Source organism: Schistocerca piceifrons, chromosome X (genome assembly GCF_021461385.2).
Source record: "Schistocerca piceifrons isolate TAMUIC-IGC-003096 chromosome X, iqSchPice1.1, whole genome shotgun sequence".
NCBI classification, from domain to species: Eukaryota; Metazoa; Arthropoda; class Insecta; order Orthoptera; family Acrididae; genus Schistocerca; species Schistocerca piceifrons.
In genome coordinates, this window is record NC_060149.1 from 302,289,164 (window position 1) to 302,307,631 (window position 18,468).

The 18,468-nt window shown below is 39.4% G+C and overlaps 1 protein-coding gene across 2 annotated transcripts in view; it reads right to left on the minus strand.

Moving 5' to 3' along the window:
* Nucleotides 1–18,468, minus strand: part of LOC124723136 (transcription initiation factor TFIID subunit 3) — a 320,450-nt gene that overhangs the window by 196,507 nt on the left and 105,475 nt on the right. For both annotated transcript variants that reach the window (XM_047248325.1, XM_047248324.1), the window contains exons 3-4: nt 15,491–15,641; nt 13,831–15,406 (exon numbers count right to left, since the gene is read on the minus strand). In XM_047248325.1, the coding sequence (XP_047104281.1) occupies nt 13,831–15,406; nt 15,491–15,641 (1,727 nt within the window). The remainder of the gene's footprint in view (nt 1–13,830; nt 15,407–15,490; nt 15,642–18,468) is intronic.

The window sequence follows — 18,468 nt, forward strand, 5'->3', positions numbered from 1 at the left end:
AATCTCTCACCCAGCACAAAGTCCCAAGTGAATGGTAAAATTTCCTTAAGACAGAAAAGCTTCTGTCTACAAAGCAGCACGGCTTGAGAAAGCACCATTCATGTGAAACTCAGTTTGCCTTGATATCCTGCAAACAATGGGTGAAGGGCAACAGGTAGATTCCATATTCCTAGATTTCCAAAAGGCATTTGACACGCTGCCCCACTGCAGACTGTTAACGAAGGTACCAGTATACAGAATAGGTTCCCAGATAAGTAGGTGGCCTGAAGACTTCTCAAGTGATAAAACGTGACACGTTGTCCTCAACGGCGAGTGTTCATCAGAGACAATGGTATCATCAGAAGTGCTCCAGAGAAGTGTGACAGGACCATTATTATTCTCTCTATACATAAATGATCTGATGGACAACAGTCTGCGGCTGTTGCTGATGATGCTGTGGTGTACAGGGAAGGCGTCATCATTGAGTGACTGTAGGTGGATACAACATGACGTAGACAAAATTTCTGGTTGGTGTCACAAACAACGGCTAGCTCTAAATGTACAAAAATGTAAGTTAATGCAGATGAGTATGAAACAAATTCTGTAACGTCCAAATACAGCATTAGTAGTGTTAGTAGGTTGATTATAGGCATAACACTGCAAAGTGATACAAAATGGAACAAGCAGATAGGCAAACTGTCAATTTTGATTTATTGGGAGAACTTGAGGAAAGTGGGGTTCATCTGAAAGGGGACCGCATATAGAACATTACTGCAAGCCATTCCTGAGTACCGCTTGGTGTGTGGGATCCACACCAAGTCAGATTAAAGAAAGACATCAGAAGCAATTCAGAGGCGGGCTGCTAGGTTTGTTACCAGTAGGTTTGATCAACAAGCAAGTACTACAGAGAGCTTCAGGAACTTACATGGGAAACCCTGGAGTGGAGACGACATTCTTTTCAAAGAAGGCTATTGAGAAAATTTACAGAACTGACATTTGATGCTGAATTGCAGCACTTGCAGGCCGTGTTCCGCATGAACGGTTACAACAACTGGCAGATAAAATGCGCCTTAAGACCAAAGAAGCAGAGATCACAGCCTTCCAAGGACGAAGACAAACCGGTTGCGACGGCGATTATACCATATGTCGGACAAAGATCGGCAGAATACTCAGAAAATACAATGTCAAGTGCGTGTTTCACCCTCCATCCAAAATGAAAACATTATTAGGATCAGTCAAGGACGACTTAGGCCTCCGGAAACCAGGAGTTTACAGCATCCCTTGTCAGCGCAGGAAAATGTATGTAGGCCAGACCATCCAGACAGTACAGGAGATATGTAGTGTGAACATAGAAACCACACAGACCAAGTCCACCATGGCAGAGCACTGCATCTCACATGGACATGACATGAACTACGATGGCACAAAGGGTTACAGCAATCTAACACCTTCTGGGACTGTATCCTCAAAGAGGCACAGGAGATCCGGCTGCATGACGAATTAATAAATATAGACAGCGGTTTCCAGTTAAGCAAGACTTGTGATCCAGGTTTGAGTGTGATTAAAACACAATGACAGTCTACATGGAAATCCGCTACTGTCAGGACACCTGAAGAAGAAGAAAGAAGAAACATTGTCACCACGACGGCAGAGTTCCGTAAGCGGCTGTGGCTGTGGAAGGACTGTTGTCCATGATCTGTCACGGGGAGCCGTGCTTCCCCCACCAACCAGCACCGCCCTTCCCCCACCACCAGCCGCGGTCCGCTCAGAAGTGCCCAGACGGAGGCTGCGGGAGAAGGGCAGAGATTATATAAAGTCAGCATCCATAAGAGATCAATCAGACACCAAGAACGCCTGAAGATGGCAAGAAGACGGCTTGCCGAAATATCGCGCCTTTTGGGCAACGCTACCCAGCTGAATACCCATGAAATTTTCAAGAACATCTTTATAGACACACCAAGTAAATTGTATAAATACTTGCAGGTAAACTATAAGACTAATGAATAAAAAAGAAACTCAAAACTACAGGCCATGACAGAGTTTATGACCTTTGGGCTGGGGATGCACAGCAGATAGCTGCGCAGCTAGCCAGTCAGCAGTCAGTCTGTTTCCATGTTCTGTACTGTATCAACTTCCATCATACTTGAGTGTTCTATCATGTTTTACATGTGCAAAACTACAATTGACTGATTTCTGTGGTATTCTGCAAATTTTCTCATAATGGCTGAAACACATAGAAGGTGCTAAGTGTTTCACAAACAGGCAAGGGATCTTATTTTTAAAGTGTACTCATTCTTCAAATGTGAGACAGATTCAGGAAAGCCAGATGCGAAGTTGATAAGATGCAGGAACACAACGTCATTGGTGTCTATGCACTTTCAGCTGAAAATAATTGTATAGGCGCACAGGAAAGATATACACAACCAATTTGATATCAGTGAGAAATGTAATATATCCTGTAATGTAACCAACAGTTCCCAAAGTAAGCATTTCAAAAGAAGTTTAATAAATAACAATTCTCATTTACTTTAAACTTAAATTTTGCAAGTAATTATGGGGATACAGAAATCACTACACATAGCAGTTTATTTCCATAGCATAACTTCTTGACACAGTGACATTTGTAATACTGATTTAAATTACTTGGCAAATTGCTTGTGTATGGGATGTCAAGGCAAGCAACCGGTTACATGTGGTATCCCATGCGACAGATCGCTGAGCTCCATCGATCATATGTGGGGCCATTCAATTATGGTGCACTAAGTCGATTTACTTTTAATGACTGCAAATTATGCACTTAAGTACACTGTTTACTATTAATAAATGTTAAAAGTGCAAATCAGCTTCTCAAGTCTGATGACATAATAAATTCATTGTCACATAAACAGCTAGGATTAACAAAGTTCACTACAAAAATTAACCTGCCACTGTATGAATAACAGAAGTACCAGGTGGTTATAAATAAATTCATTGTGTTCCAAGTGCTGCAGTGTGAGGTGAATACATCCCAGTACACTGAAACATCATACGTATGTTCATTAATTCATGCGCTCGCAGAGTATATGCCGAAAAAAATAGTTCCACTGTCTGCCACCAGGTGAAAATATGGTGCTGCAAGTAGTCAGAACACGAAATGTTTCCTGTGTTGATGTCAGTATATGGTTTGTCGCTTAGCAATGCTTGTTTATTTGTTTTTTAAAGTGGCTGTTGTTGTAAAGGGAGGTCAGGCTTGCTGCTAGATTTGTTACTGGTAGGTTCAATCAGCATGCAAATGTTATGAAGATGCTTCATGAACTCAAATGGGAATCCACAGAGGCAAGTCACCATTCTTCTCACGAGGCACTATCGACAAAATTTAGAGAACTGGCATTTGTGGCTGACTGCAGAACAATTCTACTGCCACTTACACACATTCACATAAGTACCACAAAGAAAAGATGAGCGAAATTAGGGCTTGTGTGGAGGCTTATAAACTGTAGTTTTTTCCTCTCTCTATTTGTGAGTGGAACAGGAAAGGAAATAACTAATAGTGGTAGTGGTACCCTCCGCTATGAGCCATACTGCGCCTTGGGGAGTATGTATGTAGATGTAGACAGATGTCAGCAGTGTTGTTGCCTGATGTATGTGCTCATGCAATCGATACAAGTCACACTGTGTTTGGCTCTTCCCATCAAACCCATGTAGCCTACCTCATTAGGCAAGACTCTTCACGTACCTGCAGAACAAGTAACACAGAGAGCATGTAGAACATAAAGAAGAGCAAAGATTGGCTAGGCCCTGGTACCACTTTACTTGCCAAAATGCCAACACAATTGATGCACAGCTCCTACATTCAAAATATGACCTCTGAAAAGCAAGATAACACATACAAATATCTACAGCTACACTGTGAAGTAGGGAGCAGAGGATACATTCCACGTACCAGTTGTCAGCATTTTTTCCATTCCATTTGTGTATGGCAGAATGACTGTTTAAATGATGTTGTGCATGCCATAATTAATCTATTCGTATCATCACAATCCCTATGGGAGTGGTACATAGGGAGTTGTTGTATATTCTTAGACTCATGACTTAAAGGCAATTCTTGAAACTCTATAAATAGGGGTTTTTTTTGGGGGGGGGGGGGGGGTGTTACTTGGTGTCTATCTTCATATGTTTACCAGTTCAGTTTTTTCAACAACTTTATGGCACTCTCCCATCGATCAAACAAACCTGTGCTAATTTGTACTGGCCTTCTCTGTATACATTCAATACCCCCTTTAAGTCCTATTGGATACGAATCTCACACACATCAGCAATATTTCAAGAGGGGTTGCACTAGTGATTTGTACACTGTCTCTTTTGTAGACTGATTGCATTTCACATGTATTCCACCAACAAACCGAAGTCTGCTACTTGCTTTATCCATGACTGCGCCTCATGATCATTCCATTTCATGTCAGCCCGATGTGTTACACCCAAGTGTTCCAACTATGACACATTTATATTATAGTCATACAATACTGTTTTTTTGTTTTACAAAGTGCACAATTTTACATTTCTGAACATTTAAAGCAGGTTGTCAATCTTCGCAACACACTGAAATCTCATATAGATCTGACTGAATTTTTGTGTAGCTTCTTTTAGACAGTACTTCATTATAGATAACTGCAACATCTGCAAAAAGTCTGAGGCTACTATTAATATTATCCACAAGCACATTAATATACAACATGAACAGCAATGAACAAACACACTTTGCTGGGGTACACTCGAAGTTACATCCAAATCTGTCAATGACTCTCAATTCAATATAACTTGCTGCTTCCTCCCTACCAAAAAATGCTCAATCCAGCCACAAATTCCGCTTGACACCTCATACGACTGTACCTTGATAATAAGCATAGTTGTGATACTGAGTCAAGTGCTTTTCAAAAATCAAGAGATACAGCATCTACCTGTGAGAAACATTCGCATTGGGTTTCATGTGATTGATGTTTTTGAAATCAATAATGGTTGGCATGGAGGATGTCATTCTGTTCGAGGTATCTCATTATGTTTGACCTCAGAATATGTTCCATGATTCTACAACAAATGGATGTCAATGAAATGGGATGGCAGCTTTGTGGATCACCTCTGCTATCCTTTTTGTAGATGGATGTGACTTGTGCTTTCCTCAAAATGCTGGGCACTGTTTCTTGTTTGAGGACTCTACAATATACCTATTATAGTTAACAGAGGGGCCTGAGTCTTTGTTCAATTTTAACAATTTCAGTTGTTTCTCAATGGCACTGACACTAATATCTATGCCAGTCATCTTTTCAGTGGTACAAAAATTAAACTGGAACACTCCTGGGTTTTCCTTTGTTAAGGAACATTTGAAAACAGAGTTAAGCATTCCTATTTTTGTTTTGCTATCCACAGTTTCAGCTCCTGTCTTGTCCATGGTTTCTGGACACTAAATTTGGTCCTGCTAACAGCCTTACATATGATGAGAATTTCTTTGGTTTTATGAAAGAGCTTTCAGCAATATTCTGCTATGGTAATCACTGATGCCTTCATGCAGTGTTCTCTTTCTATTTGTTGCCATTACATTTAATATGTTTCCATCACAAGTGGGATTCTGAACTACCTGTTCTAGGTTGTTTTTGGAGAAGGTTTTTAATCATGTTTCATAGGATATGCAAGCAACCCAGAGGATACTGGTCATGCATGCCTGATTTTCACCCAGCCCCATCCTTTTTTATCCTTGCACACTTCAAAATACACAGAGTGCTTCCCTACCCAGCTTGAAAACTTCCTTTTCAATTCACTGCCTATTCACTGGATGGTATCCTGAATATGTCCTGCTTGCCTACTCAGCAAGAAAACATCCTTTTCCACTCACTGGGTGGTATCCTGAATACATAGAGTTTTTTCTTGCTGTGTACTTCCTATTCTGTGAGATTTCTGAACTGCAGATTCATGATGTCGACTTTTTGCCATAACCAGGCAGCCATCTTCAGGTGAGTTTTAAAACTGGAGATTTTCTGGTGCATATCATTATATTGTATCAAAAATATGCAGGTTATCTTTTAAAATACTTCACAAATGCATTTGTATGGTGCATTTTTAAATATGTTTTGCTGTTCTCATATACTAGTTTAATTCTTTCTAACAAAGTATTTAGTTCAGAGCTTGTGGCTTTTGACAGACCTAACAAACCACAAAGAGTAGACCTTCCAGTCTCCATAGAGATAATGACTTATGGAAGATGAGAAATACAAAGAAATATATAGGAAACATTAGCATCTATTTCCACATTTTTCAGCACAAACTGCTCTGAAACTGAGGAAGCCCCATCAGATTGAACTGACTCCCCTGTCTCATTTTTGATCTGATTTATGCAGGGAGACAAGAACAATAATGGTCTTAGCCCACTGTTGCCCACACCGAAACTGAATTTATTGTGCAGTTTCACTACATCTACATCCATACTCCGCAAGCCACCGGACGGTGTGACAAAAATCAACTTTAACAGATGTAAACTTTTGAGAACTAGTTCACATGTTTCACATCCAAGTCATGTGACAATACATGTAAACACTGGCTACTTTCCATTTCCATTAATTACTAACTATCTGCTAAAGACACCGTGACATCAGGCAGTAACTTTCAGCATCAGCAGTTTACAGATAATGAGAGTCAGGATTCAATAAACCCTATATTTAAAATTTTACGAAAATAAAGAAATTTACAAGATTATGCATAGACTCATCAAATAACTGTATTGCTAGCGCCACAACACCAGAATGAGAAACACATGGACTACCTGTGACTCTACTGAGGCCAATTGGTACCCTTAAGAAATAGGAGACCCTTTACTAGTTCCTTATTAGACACAATTTCTTCAGATTCTAACAACTCAAATATTTTATATCTTTTGCCTCCAGAGCTTCACATCAGAAGATTAGACGTGGTGCAGTTTCATCCTACTCACCATCTACAATTTAGGGCTTCTTCCTCTATAATCATCGCATGTAGGTGTTTCTTAAAATTTCCACTGGCAGTCGTAGTAATACCATGAGTTTAATTCATTTCCTGTAAGTTCAGGATTGCAGAACTACTCTCGAACCATGACTTCGGCAACATTAGCTTGGAATGTTTTTGCTTCTCGACCATAGACTAACATTTTACGTGCAGTCTCCTGATCCTGCTACATAGCTTTGATTTTAATAGCACCTTAGTATTGGTTATTGGAAATTCCAATCCAATAAACAGTGTTGTCGCACATGTCCTTGACCAGTCTATCAGCTGGTTCATTGTCAATAATTCCTGAGTGACCAAGGAGCCACGGAAGGTTTGCCCTGTTGTTTCCCCCCAGTCTCCCAAGGGCTTTGTGGCATTCCGCAATGGCCTTTGATCTCATTGCAGGGGCTGATAGAGATTTCAGAGCTACCTGACTGCCTGAATAAATGTAGATGCTATAATCCTTGTAGCATCTACGCAAATTCCCCTCTGTTCACAATCTGATAGAGGGCATTTCAACCAAAAATACTGTGGCCAGCTTCCCTGGAAACACTGCTCTCTCTACTCTATGCTGAACCACATATATTCTGGCCCCAGTGCCTTCACCTGTTTTTGACTCATCAGTAAACATGGCTATATCTCCTGAATGGTGTCGTGGTTCATTCTTCCATTGCCCACCTCTTCTAATAGTTACAGTGAAAGGTTTATTAAAGCAGATGGAAGTTACTGTATGGTCAGCCAGCATCTCCCCGACCATTCCTAAAAATATCCCACTCACTATATAGGTGTGAGATTCTGGATATCCAAGAGGAATACAGTTATTTCCAGTTTTTAAGCTGTCATTGCCTCCATTCTAATCCAAAGATGCAATGGGGACATAACCAGCACATCTTCCATTCCAAAAATATCAAGGAATCCAATTAATTATTCTCCCAGTACTAAATGAAAAAAAAAGAAGAGGACAGTACACTTTGAAGGAAGTGCAGCATAAGTAGAGGCAACGAACTTCTCATCAAAGACAGAACTTATATCATAATGAAACATTAAAATTTTTGGTCATTTGTAGTTCAGGTAAATTGTTTCTTCCTCTAACATGGAAGATCCAATTTTCAATCCATCAGTGTAGTTGTAATATAGTTCACAGAAACCTGACTTACTACTGAAAAACATCCAAATGACACTGTAGCATCCTGATAGCCTTGCCAAGCATTCTTCCTCAGGTTACTTCTTGGTTCCTAATTTGAACTTATACTGAAATGCAGCAAGCAAAGTGTAAGTCTACAGCCATTTCCCACATTGCAATATCAGAGTGGACTAGGTCATGAGAAGATACTGTAAGTATAAATTAAATTTTTGCAGCATCTTTTAACAGCACAAGGACTTAGTAATTCAAGTTGCAATACTTCGGAGTGAGATAAAGGGGCAGCAGAGTTATTTTGAGTATCTCATTAAATACTGTGGCATCAATCCCCTCCAACTTTAAACCTGTATCTACTAAGATCAGTCCTCCAGTGGAGTACTTGGCACCTCAGTAAAATACTTCAAGTTTTCTCTCATTGGCATTTAATCCAACTGCATTCAATACAGTATGGGTTTGTATATCAATGAGACTTGTTATTCCCCTTAACCATATGCTGAATACGAACTGTATGCAGTGACAGGAATACATTTAACTGGTTTCCAAATTACTACTGATTATTGTAGTGCTTCAAGAATGGAGAAGGAACTGGTTTCCAATATTTCCTCCCCTCTGCTCCCTGTAAACTTGAAATTTTCTGACACATGCGCACTATTCTGTATTTTAAGCTTTACTCTTAATGAAGGCCTGATCTTAAGCTCATTTTACATGAGCAACTTTATGGTCAAAGTCAACTACTTGTGGTGGGAGCATGTCAGTGCCTTCATGTTAATCGGCCACCTACATCATCACAAGTTGTTCGGTGATGTTAATGATCAACTGACCAAGCAAGGTGTACAGTAGTAAAAAATTGTGTATGCTACAGACTGCGCATTCACAACATCTTCTGGGAACACTGGACGTTAACCTGATCTTGCTGCACTCACTCATGTTATAGTACTGGATTTTGTGCTTTTATGTCTTCATATTTATTTTTGTTTCTCTTGTTTTTATGACATATTGCAAAAGTTGCATGATAACACGATTTTCTCCTACTAGTGTTCCTTTGCAAAAAGAGATCGCATATCTGAACGCATAAAGGTATTTAGGTATTCCAATGCCTGGAGAAAGATTTTTATGTTTTAGTATGTATATATCTTCTCAGGTAAGTAAATGCTGATGTTTTGAAATGTTTGGTTAACACTTCACTAGTTCTTTCAGTTCTCAGCAATGTGGGCATTTTATCACTTGACCTTCGTCAAGAATGTCTACTATGAATTTTGCTTTGGTTTAATAAATTATATTATCACTGCTAGTTCCTTAATGTTGTTACTATCTTTCAACTTTCTGTGAGAACAATAGTCCCTCATAACCTCACTTTCACCATTCAGGTGGCACAGTGCATGGTAAACAGTTCTCACAATGAATGCCATTTTGGCAGGTGGCAATCAGTACAGGAAATAATATGTCTGTGGCACGACTGTTTACTCACTTGCCACAAGCAAGACAATAGAGACAGCTGTGTAAAAGGGGCTTTACCAATTTTCATTGCAGTTTAGGTTTTGTACTAACTACAAGAATATACACACCATTTTTGATTTATCAGCAGCTACGTAAGTCCACACACGCCATGATCAAATTCCGTGTTGAAGCTTTTGAAGTATTATCAAATGATTACCAGTACTAAACATTTTTCCCCTCTACATCCGTTAAACCTAGGCCCCCACCCCCACCCCAAATAACACAACAGGTCAGAGAAATACTTATACAAGGTGATCAAAATGTAACGGTACACATGTTGTGGGTGTAATATATGCATCAAAATAAGCATAAAATGTTAAATAAAGTTTTGTCTGAAATTGCTTGTTTTCTGATATATGCTGTCAAGTAGGGATCACAAGTGCACTCCAAACAACAAACTATTAATTGAAACTTCCTGGCAGATTAAAACTATGAGCTGGACCAAGACTCGAACTCGGGACCTTTGCCTTTCGCAGGCAAGTGTTCTACCAACTGAGCTACCCAAGCACGACTCACGCCCCATCCTCACAGCTTTACTTCTGCCAGTATCTCGTCTCCTACCTTGCAAACTTTACAGAAGCTCTCCTGCGAACCTTGCAGAACAGCTTCTGTAAAGTTTGGAAGGTAGGAGACGAGATACTGGCAGAAGTAAAGCTGTGAGGACGGGGCGTGAGTCGTACTTGGGTAGCTCAGTTGGTAGAGCACTTGCCCGCGAAGGCAAAGGTCCCGAGTTCGAGTCTCGGTCCGGCACACAGTTTTAATCTGCCAGGAAGTTTCATATCAGTGCACACTCCGCTGCAGAGTGAAAATCTCATTCTAAAAAATTAATTCTTTTCAGAACAACATTAAGGGATCTGAAATTAAACACAACTACATACTGTACATGTACCCCAGAACATGCTCATAATGACACAGGCAAAGGCAACATGGCAAAAGCCTGTAACCATCCCATGATGTAATGCCTACCACAAATGACACTATGCATCTTAACTCAGAAATAATCCAATTTCAGACAAACTTTATTTAACATTTTACTCTTATTTTCATGCATACATTAGACCCACAAACCATGTGTATTCACTTTTGAATCACCCTGTATAATACACATAGTTATAGCTTGCTCTAAATAATTTTGTAATTGACAAATGGCAGTAGTGTGGAGGAGCAGGAGTATTGCCAGTGGGTGTGCAGCATGCCATGTGCCCATGAATTTGGCAAATTTAAGTGCACTATAAACAAGCGAAGTACTAATGTTACTGTTTGTCAGTGTTGATAGTAGGGAGTGTAGTAGTGGAGTCAGCAGCAAAAGTAAAATTATGGTGTGTGTGTGTGTGTGTGTGTGTGTGTGTGTGTGTGTGTGTGTGTGTGTGTGTGTGTGTGTGTGTGTGAGCGCGCGCGCGCGCGCGCGCGCGCAAGTATGGGAATTGTATATTTTATAGTTAAATAACAGTTATCAGATAAGTACTCAGTCACAGGCAGTAAAGGAGGTTGGGAAGCAATCAACCAATTATAACTTCTTTTTATACATTAAAATAAAAGTGATGAAAAGACCAACACCAAAGATTTCTGGAGTCATGCTTCATCTTCATTTACAGTATTAGACACAAAATCGGTCAGTATTTGACTCTCCACGTTCCTTCATTCTAACTTTTTCATGGCTACAAGTTCCTCTGTGTCACCCAACAAGATCATTTTTATGTGATCCCAGCCTTAGGTGGAACATAATTCATCTTTGTTCCTGCTCCCTGCTCATGCAAACTAATCACTGTGTACCTACAAAACAGGGAACACAATATGCCCATTAGGCCACAGAAACCACTGCCATAAGATGATAGCTACCTGTTAAACATCAATCACAAAATTATTTCAATAAATGCATAGGGGAGTGGAGACACTTACCAATCCTCAAGTTAGAGTTTTGTATACACCAAGTTTGTACTCAAACAACAGTGGCCAACCCCACATGTGCAATGTAATATTTTTAATGTAAACCAATGAGCACAAATTACCACAAGATTTTGGACACATTTTTATGGACTTTGCCTCGATGGTGCTTTCACACCCACCAAGAATGCTCCAAGTGTGCTGAAACTTGCAAACTTCGAGTGTTATGCGAAGATCATCTGGCTTGGCCACCGATGTAAGTTGCAAGTATTTCCACAGCAACACTGCAAGTATAGGGCTGCTGTAAATCACAGAGTGAGGTAGTGCAGTGGTGAGACATTGGACTCTGATTTGGGAGGACAACAGTTCAAACCCCCATCCAGCAACCCAAATTTAAGTTTTGTGTGGTTTCCCTGAACTGCTGATGACAAACGCTGGGATGGTTCCTTTGAAATGTACATGGCTGATTTTCTTTCCAATCCTTGCCCATATCGAGTCCTGTTTCAGATAGTTTTACTTCACAGGGAAACTCTTAATACTAGTGCATACAGAGTAACAGACCCAATCAGAGGCTGTTAAATGTCATCTCACAACTGTAAAGATATTTTTCATTTTCATTTAGCACCTTCGCTTTCACAATCCCAATCAACTGAAGGTATGTGTGGTCACTTCGCAGGAAGATGCGCCCCCCCCCCCCCTCCGCCCCCCGCCCCCCACCACCCCTCTCTCCAGTTGCTACCCAATTACTATTTACTATTCTCATTTCTAGAATTGTATGGTGACAAGACTAAGGATCACACTTGGACAAGCTGCAGTAAGGAGTAGAACAAACAATGCTGCCAGTTCAATGCGTCATCTCTATGAGAGCTAAATGTTATGGAATGGAGGACACACAAAGTTATCATTAAGAAAGTTGCTGAGTGAATCTCAAAGCTGTATCAATAATTCAGTTCCATTATGACTGCTTGTGTCAAATTCCAAGCTGCAATGCTATTTCATGGTGAGTTGCAGCATTACGATCCTTGAAGTTTCAACAACAGCAGTGTAGAAGGTCAAAGCCATAGCTTCAAGGCAGGAAGTGTCCTGGCTATGAATATAACAGTATATGTCTGACACTTATCGAAAAATGGCAGTGGAATAGCCAGGTAAAAATAAGTTTCTTTGAGTCCTCCATTGTTTGTGGGCGAGAATATATAAAATTTGGCCTGAATACCAAGATGCAGATTCCTGGTTGCTCCCCATAACAACGTCCCAGTCCAAAAAGTGAAGATTTTGTATTAGGTTTCGGTCAGCAAATGGATCACAATCCTCAATCACCTGCCGTATTCTGCCCTTGCTGACTTCTGTTTGTTTCCTGAATTGAAGTTGACAATGAAAGAACACATTTATGATGCAGTTAAGGACATCCAAGAAAATTGTACTGCAGTACTAAATGCAATTCCCAAAGAGGACTAAAGTGTCTGTTTGAAAACACTTTTAAAATGATTTTAGCTGTGTACTGGCTCGGGGAGGGGAGGGGGGGGGGGGGGGAGACTACTTTGAATAAATACAGCGATTTTGTGAACATAATCCACGAGAGTCCTAACAGAACTGGGACAAACAGTAGAATGTACCTTCAGAGATACATGTGTATGACATTATCTGAAGTGAATTGCAAGATTTTTAAACTAAAGCAACTCCAATATGAACAATTGTGGTTTCAGTTTATGTCTAGTGGTAACAGAAAAAAATAATAAAAACCACTAAAAATACATTAAAAAGACCCAGTAAATAAGTGACAGACCTGAGAACTCAAAATGAAAATAGTTCATTTGAGATATTAGAAAATTCTGTTCTGTCATCTCATTTTTTACTTTCAGAAATTTAATATTTAACACTTTAGTAGTTCATAAGTTTCTGTATTAAGCAAAATGTGATTACCTGTTGCATGAATACACAACAAATAACTGAACAAAAAAAAAATTTCCGTATGATGATTCTCCTACACTATATGATCTACAATTCTACAGACCTTATAATTTTACATTAAAAAAAATCATTAACTGTCAATAGATGTATATGACTGTGCCTTTATTTTCTTATAATACTCATAATAATTACCATTTTAAAAAGGTGCCTGTTTCTATATGAGCATGCACTATGATAGATGGAGACGACATTTTCTATTTAACATACATTCAAGTTGCTGCTATGTCATGCCAACAGTGGTAAATTCGACAAAGTTCACTTAAAAGTCGGATATGTATTTATGCATAAAAAACAGCCACACATGATGACAACACACTAAGAAAAATAATGATTACAGAAGTAATTGCTCTATGTTAGAAAGTGATTAACCTTACCTTTTCAAGGGTTTTCTTTATGATGTGACTAGATATCTGCACCTTTTCAGGAGAATCTGCTTTTACATTTGCTGGAACTGGACCTGAAGAAGAGAGACTTGAAGATCTTTCAGGAGTCTTCGGTGATTCCTCTTCTGGCTCTTCAGCAGGAGGCTGCATAAGAAGTGGTGGTGGAAGGGGCAGATTGGGCATTGCAGGATGAGGTAAGTTTTTTCCAAGGGGGAGAGGAAACCTTGGGAAAAGTGGATGTCCTAGAGGAGGAGGAATAAGGCCTGGTGTTGGAGGAAAATGTGAAAAGAAAGGAAAAACTGGTGGCTGAACTATTTCACATGGTTCTTCCGCTTCGGGAGTTTTCGGTTTCTCTGAACTGTCTAAGTCCATCAATTCTATCTTTGGCTTCTTAGGACTGTGCAACTCTTTCTGAGATTTTGTTTTTGACTCTTTCTTTGTTTTTGATTTTTCTTTTTTCTTTTTCTTTTCTTTAACTTCTGGCATTTTTTCAGCTTTACGAGATGGTGTCGGAAGCTCAGGAGTCTTTGGGGTAGACGATGGAGTTCCAGGTGGTGAAAGATCATCGTCATACATATATAGTTCATTCGAACCTGGTTGATGACTTGTTACACATGCCAAACTGTTTCCCCTTGCCACATCATTCCCTGGTGTTGATAATTTACTGTGAGAACTATTATTGTCCTCATTAACAATCTCCATACCCTGCTGAATGACTGCATCAATACAGTCATCTATCTGGGCCATTCGTGCTTCTCTTTGCCGGCTGTTCATTTCTGATTCATCTATTATCAATCTTGGAGAACTTTCACGTGAATCTCTCATAACTGAATCTGCAGATTCAGTCCTATCAATTTTTTCTATCCTGTCAACCTTCTCTTCCTTGACTTTTGATATTTTTTTGAAAATGTTGAGTTTCTGTTTATCGGGTTCTGTTGACAATTTTCCTTCTATTACAGTTGGTTCCCTACTTTTTTCTGGTGAATTTAATTTAAGTTGTGGAAGTGTAGCAGTATGCACTTTTTCTGGTTTAGACAATTTTGCCACAGGTGACACATGTCTCATGATTTTCTGAGTGTCTGGAACAGCAGTTTTAATTGCAGATAATTTTGATACTGGAAGTTTGCCTGGTTTGTTAGATGAACTTGGACCTGCTAACTGAAAATTCTGTGACATTTTTACAGCTCCTGGTTTCAAGGCTTTCAGTTTAGAAAGTTCCTTCATACTGACTAATTTTTTAACTTTTGTTTCGTCACTGGCGTGTCCTTTGCCAGATTTAACAAGTTCTTTCACTCTGTGTTCCTTTTTATTTTCCTTGTCTGTTTTTTTAACAGCGTCAACTGCTTTCTTCTGTGTAGCTTTTTTAGATTTCTTCTCACCTTTCACTTCTGGGGGTACCATGGGGTACGATGAAGGCTGAGGAGAATTGGAACGAGAATCAGAAGGTTGCAATGGCGTTCGTGATTCAGGAAGCTTTCCTTCCCGTGCAGGTGATAGAAATCCAGATGTTGTCATCATAACACTACTGATTTCTCGAAGAGGACGACCTTCTTCTTCCATCAACATTCTGTAGGAAAAGAAAAAAAAATTTTGCTGTTTAGGAAACATAAAGCTAATGTCAACTTACACCAAAATTTATCTATTTACTTACCTCGTCCTCTTCAAAACAGGGTTCTCCAAGGAAACAGGATCCCCTGGTCTTTTGAATACATTTGACTTTGGACTTGAGAGTGGTGATGTAGATCCCAAATTGTTTGAAGTGTCAACCGAAAGTGGGGACTGCTTCAATAAATATTCATCTTCTAAAATAACAGACAGACATTTTAAATTACTCTAACAAATAATATGATAAGTTAATCATGAATATTAGGTATTAACATGTGTGAGAAAACTGTCGAAACATAAATCAGTGACTACAACCAACAATAATTTTTCAGCACTAGGGTAACTAATGATTGGTTCTCAAAACATTTACAGCAACTTGTTGTGTATTACATGGTAATATATGATGTCTACCTAGATAATATACTCTGTACCTGTAAATTTTAAACTGCTCAGATAACTTCCTAAATATTGCTTTAGCAGATAGTGCAGGAAAGAAGTACATACTATAGAGTAAGTCACCACCTACTGAGTTCTATATGCCAGTACTGGTACTGGGAAGGACAACCAAAACTGCCCTATTGTGACATAAGTACACGGCAAACTGGATATTCTGTGACAACATATAATGTGTTACCCATGTGATCTCTTGGTTTGTGGCAACTCACTCTAACAGCTTAGTTGTTACTTACACACAAGCTTGTACACTGAAGGAAAAATATCCCACCACCAAGAAATAATTAATGTAAAGTAATGAAATTTTGGGACTACCTTTGCCTAAGTAATATATTTAAAGGATTAACATTGCAAGATCACAGGTAATGCAAGAGTGAAATAAGCCATTGCAAACGTGAAATGCTGGTACGTTAATAACCAGTGTACCTGTCAGGATGTCGAATGCAAGCATGCAAATGTGCATGCATTGTATTGTACGGTGCTAGACGTTAGTTTTTAGGATAGAGCTCTCCGTTTGTTGCACTCAGTCAGTCAATGCAGGGATTGCTAATAATGGTCGTGGATGACACTGGAGTTGTCACCTAATGATGTCTTGTACATGCTCAACTGCAGACAGATCTGGTGATCAAGCAGGCCAAGGCAATGTCTCAACACACTTAAGAGCATGTTGGGTTACAATAGCAGTATGTGGGTGAGCAGCACAACAGGTCAAATCATCAGACAACTGTACAAATTTGCAGTCAGGCTACGTGGGATAATCACAAGAGAGCTCCCACTGTTATACGAAATCACACCTCAGACCGTAACTCCAATGTAGGTACAGCTTTTCTAGGCCGCAGACAGGTTGTCTGCAGGTGTTCATCTAACCTCCTCCTAACAAACACACAGCCATCAATCACACTGAGACAGAATCAGCTTTCATCAGACATGGCCTCCACTCTACCCTTAAATGAGCTCTTGCTTGACACCAATTAAGTCACAAACAGCAGTAGTTTGGGTTGTGTGGAATGCATGCTACACGGAGTCTGGTTCAGAGCTGTCCTTGGAGTAACTGATTTGTAACAGTTCATTGTGTCACTGTGGTGCCAACTGCTGCTCGAATTGGTGCTGCAGATCAGTGCAATGCACCACAGCCAAACGCCGAACGTGACAGTCTCCCCTCTCAGTATTGCCACGTGGCTGTCCTGAGTCCCGTCTATTTGTGACTGTACCTTTCTGTAACCACTGCTGCCAGCAATCTTGTACATTGGCTACATTCCTGGCAAGTCTTTCTGCAATATCTCGGAAGGAAAATCCAGGGTCTCATATCCCTATTACATAACCTTGTTCAAACGTGGTGAGGGGTTGATAATGTCACTTTGTCATCTTAAAGACATTACTGACTAACATCAACTCACTAAATCCAATCTCAACAGTAATTAATGCTCATGACTGATACAGCACATATTTAAAGCACTACTAGCATGACTCTCATGTGACTAGTGTAAAATCTGAATAGACTTCATCTTTCAGATACAGAAAAATAGCTACCAACTTGTGTTTATATTGCACAACTAACTCTTGGTGCTGGGAATTCTTCCCCATCAGTATATATATAACATCAGTTGTCCTCATCCTCATTTTGATAAAGTAAATCTTATCAGTTGCAGGGCTGGAGTAGTGGTAGTCGATGGAGAACGGAAAACATTAAACATATCACAAAGTTCGCAAAACCAATGTTTTTGTAAAGCTTCATTTTTACACACTCTTGTGCTGCAATATTGTAATCAGAAATCATTTTCACACAGAAAAAATAAAATTATGTAACTTTCCTATCTGTAAATAAGCTACACAGAGTCTTAATTCTTAAGGAAATCTTTGCCTACATAACTGCATTTCTCTTATTTCCTCTTCACAGCTGCTCAATTTTTTATTTAAATGCTGCATCTGTTTGAAGGTATATTTGAAGCACCTACATCCTAGGAAAAAGAAAGAAGTAAGACTACGGTTTAGTATTCTGTCAACAATTAAGTCATTAGAGGCCAAGCACATGCTCAGATTGGGGAAGGAAACCCGCCAAGCCTGGCATTTGCCGTAAGTGATTTATGGAAATCATGGAAAACCTGAATCTGGATGGCCAGATAGGATTCTGAAATGTCATCCTCTGGGATATGAATCCAGCACGTTAACACTGTCACCTCCCTCAGTTTATATCCTCTTTATGGGATATCTCACGAAATTAGAAGATCAAAACTCTGCTTCAGGAATCAGTTCACTTTGATAAGAAAGCTGGTGTCTACCAAATGTAAAGTTTTACATTTGAATTGTTGTTAGTAGCCTACAGAAAAGTCTCCAACATTTGAACAATGAATTCTGACAAGTTTTAATATGCTGCTTCACCACACTTAGCAATAGCTAGTGTTACACTTTGTTCCATTACTCATGGAGCTTCATTACCTTTTTTTTGAATCCTTCATGCTGTCTGATATCAACAAATACATGACAAGTGAATAAATATCTAACATTATGCACCACAAATCAATTTAATGAAAAAAAAAAGAATTATGTGGTGTCATTACAATTACAAGGTAC